The following is a 9,129-nucleotide window of genomic DNA, read 5'->3' on the forward strand; positions in this document are numbered from 1 at the left end:
TTTATATAAATATATATATTTATTTTTATATATATTTTTTTATATATTTATTCTAAAATTGGGGTGTGTGGGGTGGCTGGTTTTTTTTTATATATTTTTATATATAATATTATTTTATATTAAATTTGTTTTATTATATTATATATAATTTTAAATTTCTTATAATTTTTTTAAAAAAAAAAATTAAAAAAAAATTTTTCTTTTGTAATTAAATTTTTTTAAAAAATTAAATATATTATATACCAAATAAAATTTTTATGTACTTTTATAACTAAAAATATGTATTTATTTTCATAATTTTTTTTTTAAAAATTATATTTTTATATTTATTAATAAATTTAAATTAAAAAAAAAAAAAAACATAATAAAAAAAAAAAAGGTGGAAAAAAATATAAAAATAAAAAAAAAAAATAATAAAAAAAAAAAATAATAAATTTAAAATAATAAAAATAATTTACACCATTTCCTTTGTTTAACACAAGGTGTGCATTTTATAAAGTAACAAAAATAAATCTATTATATAATTATTTTAAAATATTATTTTTTTTTTTTTTTTTTAATATGAAAAGATTCTAAAAAAAACCCAGTCAAAAAAGGGGGGGAGCACCAAAAACCAATTTAAACTTAATAGGAATATACAAATTAAATTTTCATATTACTTAGGTATCACAAAAAATTTTAAAATTAAAAACCCTATTTTTGTCATTAACCTAACAAAGGAATGGGTGCTCCCACGAAAAAGGTTAAACTTTCCAGTTTTTGAGTTTTCAAAAAACCCAAAAAAAGTGATTTTTAACAAAACATGAGAGTATAATGATAAAATATTTTTAAACAAAAGGAAGGGAAATTATGAAGTTTTGGGGACAAATTGAGTTACATATATATTTTATTTTTTTTATATATAATAAAAAAAAAAAAAAAGGTATAATAGAATGGATAATGGGGGTTTACATAAAAAAAAGATTTTTTGCACTTTGTTATTTTTTAAATTGAAATACAGAAGTATTTCTAAAGATGAATGAAACTTTCAAATATATTCATTGTTATATATTCTTTTTAATTTTAGCTATATAAAGATCAACAATAAGTCATACTGTATTTTTTTTAGGGCATGAAAAGTACATTGCCGATTATTATTATGATAACACAATAATAATACCAGATAAAATTGTGTGTTTATCAGTTGACTCGTTATATCAAAATATCTCCTTAAATCCATTACATTTCTTAAAAAAAATAGAAGAATTTCCTCCCGTAACTTTTCTAAATCATGCTAAAGTCATAACTCCCGTAAAATCAACTTCCTGTCTGTGACTTTTTTGATGAAGGGTAGGGGGATTTTTGAACGTGTGGACATTCGTGGCCATCTTTTTAATCACCCTGGGCATGACAAAAGTGCTGTGGATAGTCTATGGGGGACTAACACCAATCTATCGAGAAACTTGAATAAATTTACAAAACTACATATTAAAAATAACATACCCAACACAAACAAAAAAAAAAACTTTTAATACTAAAAGCATCTGGCTTTTGGTTCCCCTTTTATGTATCTTGTGTGCTTTACTAAAAACCCCCTTTTTAAGCAAAAAACCTTTTTACAACTCCGCCGTTGGCTTTTCCCTTTTTATGTATTCTTATGTCCCACTAGACTACCTTTCTGTGAAAACCCCTTTTTGCAAAACTCACAGATGATGGCTCTCCTTTTATGTACTCTATAGTTGTATTTGGCTAGATTTATATGAGAAATCTTTATTGCAAAACCACAGCTATATGGTTTCTCCGGTAAACTCTCTGGGTTATGATTACTTTTTAATGAGAAAAATTATTGCAAATCTCACAGCCCGTTGGCTTTTCCTTTTTTTGGTACTCTCATGTGGGTTTCTTGACAATTCGCGTGAGAAGGCCCTTTTTGCAAATCTCCAGCTTATGGCTTCTCTTTTGTGTACTCTATGTGGATTATGGGTTTGATTTTTCTGAGAAGTCTTTTTGCAAACTGACAGTGGTAGATTTTTTTTTGTTCACTCTCATTGCCTAACTAATGATTTTTCAAAAAGAAAAGGGCCTTTTTGCAAATCTCACAACTGTTGTTTTCCCCCTTTCTATGCATTCTCATATAAACCCCAGACTTTCTTTATATAAAGGGGCCCTTTTGCAAATCTCACGCGTATGCTTTTCTTTTTTATGACTCTCATTGATTTTTAGACGATATTTCTCTGAAAAACCTTTTTTACAAAACTCACACTGTAGGGGGTTTCCCTTGGCAATCTCCTTGACGCGCAGATTTGCTCTATGCGAAAAGTTTTTTTTGTTTCAAAACTCACATTTTTAGGCTTCTCTTTTATGTACTCTCATTGAATTGCTACTTTAGATTTGTTTGGGAATCTTTTTTAAAATTTAAATTGTATGGTTCTCCCTTTTTATGTGTTCTCATGGCCACCAAAAAACTTTCAATAAGAAGGGATTTTGCAAATTTCACAGATGTATGGTTCTCTTTTTTATATTCTAATGGCGACAAAATACTTCTCTCAAAAATTTCTACTGCAAGTTCCAGTATTTTTTTCTTTTTTTTTCCCCTTTTCACCCGATTTGCTTTGGGGAATGGACTGTTGAAAGTTCATAGCGAATGGTTTTTTTTTGTAGCATTTTTCATATGATTTAAAAAAACTAGATTCATATGGGAAGGCCTTGTGCAAATCTCACAGTTGTATGGGTTCCCTCTGGTGTACTCAAAAATGCTTTTCTAATCCTTTTGGATGGGGAAGCCTTTTTGCAAATCTCCAGTTGTATGGCTTTTCCTTTTGGGACTCCCCGTGAAAGGTGATTTTGACTCTTTTGGCACTTCCCTTTCACACACCTACTGCAAAACATTTCTTATGGATTCCCCTTTTATTGGGTTCTTCCTTCAAATCTTTCCTAAATCACTTAAAACCCCATCGATGAAAACGTCTTCCCCATCCTTAGCCCCCAAAGGGGACTTTTGACATGTCATTACAACTTTTAAACCCAAATTACATGAGTTTTTGCATGGCCTCATGTCTAGATCGAAAGGGTTTTGAAAAAAAACTTTATTATCATTTATGTTACACACATATTTCTTGTTTCATCTCCTAAAAAGTGGTTCCTCTTTAATTTTCCAGCAGGGATTTCGGGAAATCTTGCTGACTCTTTTTGACGGGCCCGGGGGGCCAACCCATTTTCCTCCCCTGAGTGGGGCAAAAACATCCCATCACAGGACACTCATCTCAACCCGTGAACGGAAAAAGAACTAAAAAAACAGACTGCTTTAACATCAAAACTAAAAAAAAAAATTTAAGCCATATACTACATCACTATATACTAAAAATATAGAAGCATTTAATTTTTCATATACATTATAAAATATAATTTATATATATATATATTTTTATATAATATATTATAATATTTTTATATTTTATAAATAATAAAAAATATAATATATATATTATTTAAAAATATATAAAATTATATATAATTTTATATATATATATATATTTTATAATAAAATTATTAATATATTATATATATATATACATAATAGATATGGATAATAGATAGATAAAGATAGAAATTTTTTAAATAAAAAAATATATTTTTAACATATTTAAAATTTTCATAATAATTTTATATATAAATAAATATTATTTTATAATACAAAATTAAAAAATAATATTTAACTAATATATGTATATAAAGTAAATAATTTAAATATATATACATAATTTTAAAAATAAAATAAATTTTAAACAAATCATAAATAAATTTTAATACATAAATATTTATTATAAATATTATAAAAATAACACAAATCACACACTAAAAATAAATAATGAAAAAATATATATTTATTTCACATAAATATTTAAAAATATGTTAAAGAGCATACTTTTTACACCCCACAAATATATAAAATATAAATATAAATATATATTATATATTAAAATATATATAAATTTTATAATATAGATATATATTATATATATTTTTGTTATTGTATATATATATATATATATATATATATATTAAAAAATTAATATTATATATAATATATATTATATATATTAATAATATAATAAATTATATATATATATATATATATAGATTATATATGTGTTGTGTGTGTGTATATATATATTATATCTATAATATATATATATATATATATATATATAGATATATATGTATATCAAATTAATATATATAGATATATATATCTATATATATATTATATATATATATATATACAAGCATACCATAACATATGTTTTTTTAAATAATATATGTATCCATCTATAGTATATACATTCACTTATATAAACATATATTTATCATATAACAGGTAATTCAAATATATATATAGATATGATATATACAATTATATATATGTATATATATATATATATATAATATATCTATATATAATATTAGATATAATATATATATGTGTGTGTGTGTGTGTGTGTGTGTGTGTGTGTGTGTGTGTGTGTGTTGTGTGTGGGTGTGTGGTTGTGTATGTGTACAGAAACACAAAATATAATGCATAGGTAATATATGTAATCTGTATATATAGACTATATAAATATGTCCAATATATGTATGTGTTTATATACATATATACGATATCTATATGTACATATCTCTATACATAACTCTTTCTCTCTCCATAAATATTTATCTATTTTATATATATTCATATATCTATATATAGTAACTTTTCATCTATATATTCATATATATATTAATGTTAGAGTGTATGTTTTATTATATATATATATATATATATATATTATATATATATAATATATATATATATATATTATATATTATATATATATATATGTATATAATAGATAGATAGATAGATAGATAGATTAGATATGTACATATACACATGGATATTTGTATGTATGTTAATTTTATACATTTTTTTTAAACATAAACATATATACATATTCACAGAAGTAGTACCTAGTATATGAAGATAAGGATTATATTATACAGTGTATGCATATGTAATAATGTTATAAATATCTATATCTATAAAATTATACATATTCAAGAGAAAACAAAGTTTTCCATCTCCTTCCACACTCACACACACACACAGACAATGGCAGTCCACACTACACACACACACACACACACACATACTATATATATATATTATATATTATATAGATATAATATATATATATAATATATATATATATAATATAATATATATATATATCGATGTGTGGTGTGTGTGTGTGTGTGTGTGTATGTATATATATATATATATATAATATATATATATGTATATTATATATATATATATAATATATATATGTATATATATATCTATCTATATATATATATCTAAATCTATATATATCTATATATATATTATATATATATATATATTATATTAAGATTGTTCATCCTGCAAACAGCTCTGCGCAACAGAGTTATGAGGTCTGTATGTATGTATTATATATAAATGGTCCAAACATATCTATCTTTTGATTTGAATAACTCATATCTTTTGAATAACTCGAACCCTTGAATAAATCAGAAAAAAATCAGATTGTTGAAAAAATCGTCTCTCTACTCGCGTCTTTCGTCGTTCTCTCGTTTTTCTCCCTGACCCTCATCTCTGCGTCTCTCCATGGTGGTAAAGATTGAATAATATATATAATGCAATACGTATATATGAGTATCCCTACCGCACTCTCTCTCTTCGTCTTTCTCGTCTCTCGTCTCAGTCTCTCTCGTCTCTACCTCTCTTTATTGCTCCCCATCCGTCCATCTCTCTCTCTCTCTCTCTCTTCGTATGGTAAAGATTAATTGACCCTTATGTATACATATACTCGTATATATACGATATTAGTGTTATTATAGTATAAGTTACATATATATATAGTAGTATATATATATGATAGTATACGTATATGAGTGTATATATATATAACAGTATAGAGTTTAACTCTACTTACCATATATGTTGGTCTAGATAATGGCAGAGGACTTAGAACAACCCTGATTGCAAGGTGATGATATATTTGACTAGAAACATTATTGCATATTTGTGAGAGAAACTATGCATATACCCAAATTTCTTCTTCTTTTTCTTTTTTTTTTTCTTTTTAACCCTGTACTTGTTTTACTTAGAGATACGGATCGAGTTAGGGAAAAAACGCCACGTGCTGCTAGGAAACGGGCCAGGTAAAGTTTTTCTAATTTCATACTAGTTATCACACAGTGTATTTATGTGTTTTTGTGGTGTGTTTTTTGTATGGTAAATTGTTGCTTATTTGTGTGCCGCAAAATGGTATTGTTTATCAATGTTAACCTCTGTGCCCGGGAGCCCGCGCCCCTCTCACCCAGGGAGACAACCACGCGAGCTATAAAAAATCTGATGGTTTCAAGATTATTGCAAGGGATATGGTGGTGCAAATAAATACGTAGATAGAAGAGAGATGAAAAAGATAATGATTCCAGTTTCTCGGTGGAATCTACCATATATTATTGTTGTTCACTATGTTTGGTGCGTCCAGGCGGAAACAACACGACAACCATAGCATGCCTTGTGTTGAACCAACACCTGGGGAGTATGGTGAGAAGCTGTTATAGTAGAAGTGAAAAATGCCCTTTCCTCGTGGGAATTACCTGGGAGCATAAAAAAACAAAGACTAGAAAAAGTCAATTTGCGTAGTGTTAAACGGGGGGCAGTGCTTGTGTTCCTTTGTTGTGGAGCGCATAACAGGGGCAAAATAAACCGAGGTAGTCGGCACGTCAATTGTGGCGTCTAAAAAGTTCAAAATTACTAACCGTGTTTAATACGCATATAAATCTACAACCAAGGGCTTTGGTTTATATACGTAATCATTGCAAAATAAAGGGTTTAAATAATGTAATTTTAAAACTTTTTTCTTTTTTTTTATCAAACAAGGAAATCAATCAGAAATGTTATCTTATCTTATCTTGCTAAAATAATGAGTAAAGGAAGATAATAATAAACAATGAAATAATAAGTAATAGAATAAAAAAATAATAAAATAATGACAAATAAAAAGTAAATAATAAATAACAATGAATAATAAAAAATAAAATGAATAGTAAATAATAAAATAATAATAATAATAATAGTAAATAAATTTAATAAAAGAATCAATCAAATTTTAATAAATTTATTTTCTCTTTCTATTTATCTATCTATATGATTAAACCATCTATTTGTCCATCTATTCATCTATCAATCTATCTATCTATTTAATCATCTATCTATCTATCCATCAATTCATCGATCTATTCATCTATCTATTTATCCTCTACCTTCCATCGGGTTTATCTATCTACTTATTATCTTATTTATCTTACTTGCCTCTCATCTCCTCCCTTTAAAACCTCTCGGAAAATCGAAGAGAAAAAAAAGACAAAAAAAGAAACTAATAATTAACTTTTTAAAAAATTCTCTTTAGTTGAAGGGGGACGAGGCTTTGGCTTCGCTTTCCGTTCGCGTAGTTGAATCCGGGTTAATTGACGTTCGCGTATGAATACGTATATAATGTTATATTATATATATATATTTTATATATTATATAATATATATTAATAAGATTATTAATATATATATTATTAGATATATATATTAATATATATATATATTATATATTATATATATTATATTATATATAATATATATAATATTTTATATATTTACATATGTGGTAGCCCTCCTTGGTTTCCTTCTTTTGTTGAGTCTTACACTCACGAAAGGGCCACCGGACCTTATATTCGCTGCCTGGACTGTGAGACGCCTTATGCTTCTACAGTAATACGTAATGTTCGACAAAATGAGTCTTATACTCATTTTTAAACAGCTAGCCTTACGCTCTCTGTCCCGAACGTCTTCCCCCATGCAGCTTGATTCCACGTCTCCGCGTCTGCGTATCTCCCCGTCTCCCATCCACATCTCATATCCACGTCTCCCATCTTTACTTATTAGCTCTTTATCTAATAAAATAAAAATATAAAATATATATATATATATATATATATATATAATATATATATATATATAATATATATACATATTTAAAAGAAAAAATACATATATGTGTAGTTGCATATATGTATGAATATATACAGTGTATGTATTTATATAAAAGTGTTATATAAAAATATATATAAAAGTTTACATATTCAAAATAAAAATGACCAGCTTGGTTTGGCTTCTCACCAAAAAATATTTTATACGAATAAGTGATTGTGTAGATAAAAGGAATGATTAAACTTTTAAATCGGGGTCAAAATTTCCTACATAGTATACTAAGTTTGACACCTTGTAATCCAGTTCAGCATAACAGAATGGTCCAAAATATACTTTATAATATATATATATAATTATATATATATTTTATATATATATATATAAATTAAAATATATATATATATATGTAATATATATATTATATATTATATAAAATATAATATATATATATAATATTATATATATATATTTTATGAAATGGTCCAAATATTTTATCTTTTTATTTGAATTTAACTCAGATCTTAAAATAAACTCAGATCTTTTAAAATTCACATCATGAATAATTCTCTCTCTTTATCTTTTCTCTCTCTATCTATCTATCTATCTATCTATCAATGTCTATCTCTATATTTCTCTCTGCATCTCTCTCTCTATCTCTCTCTCTTTCTTTTCCCTCTTTTTCTCCCTACCCCCCATCTCTCTCTCTCCATATGGTAAAAATTAATTATATATATATATAAAATATATATATATATATATATATATTATATATTATATATATATATATGTTTTATATATATATATATATATATTATATATATATTTTATATTATATATATATATCCCTACCCAATCTCTCTCTCTCTCTCTCTCTCTCTCTTCGTCTCTCTCTCTCTTTCGTCTCTCTCTCTCTTCGTCTCTCACCCTCAATCTTTCTGCGAGTTTATCTTGTCTAAAGAAATCACTCTATCAAATATATCACTGACAGATAATGTAAACAACCAAGTTTATTCTTACGGAAGTTATTAAAAGCAGCATTGATGCACTGGCTCCCTACGTAACATGAACCGTCAGACGTC

At 25.8% G+C, this 9,129-nt stretch overlaps 1 protein-coding gene across 1 annotated transcript; it reads right to left on the reverse strand.

Moving 5' to 3' along the window:
* Positions 1-1,624: 1,624 nt before the first annotated feature.
* LOC119571948 (zinc finger protein 32-like) lies at positions 1,625-7,992 on the reverse strand. The gene is made up of 7 exons (XM_037919016.1): positions 7,891-7,992; positions 7,721-7,826; positions 6,600-6,666; positions 6,350-6,412; positions 2,163-2,287; positions 1,839-1,993; positions 1,625-1,747 (listed from the first exon to the last, which is right to left on the reverse strand). The coding sequence occupies exons 1-7, from the start codon at positions 7,990-7,992 to the stop codon at positions 1,625-1,627; spliced, it is 741 nt and encodes a 246-aa protein (XP_037774944.1).
* Positions 7,993-9,129: the final 1,137 nt, after the last annotated feature.

The sequence above is a fragment of the Penaeus monodon genome, unplaced genomic scaffold, assembly GCF_015228065.2.
Source record: "Penaeus monodon isolate SGIC_2016 unplaced genomic scaffold, NSTDA_Pmon_1 PmonScaffold_880, whole genome shotgun sequence".
In the NCBI taxonomy this organism is placed as follows: Eukaryota; Metazoa; Arthropoda; class Malacostraca; order Decapoda; family Penaeidae; genus Penaeus; species Penaeus monodon.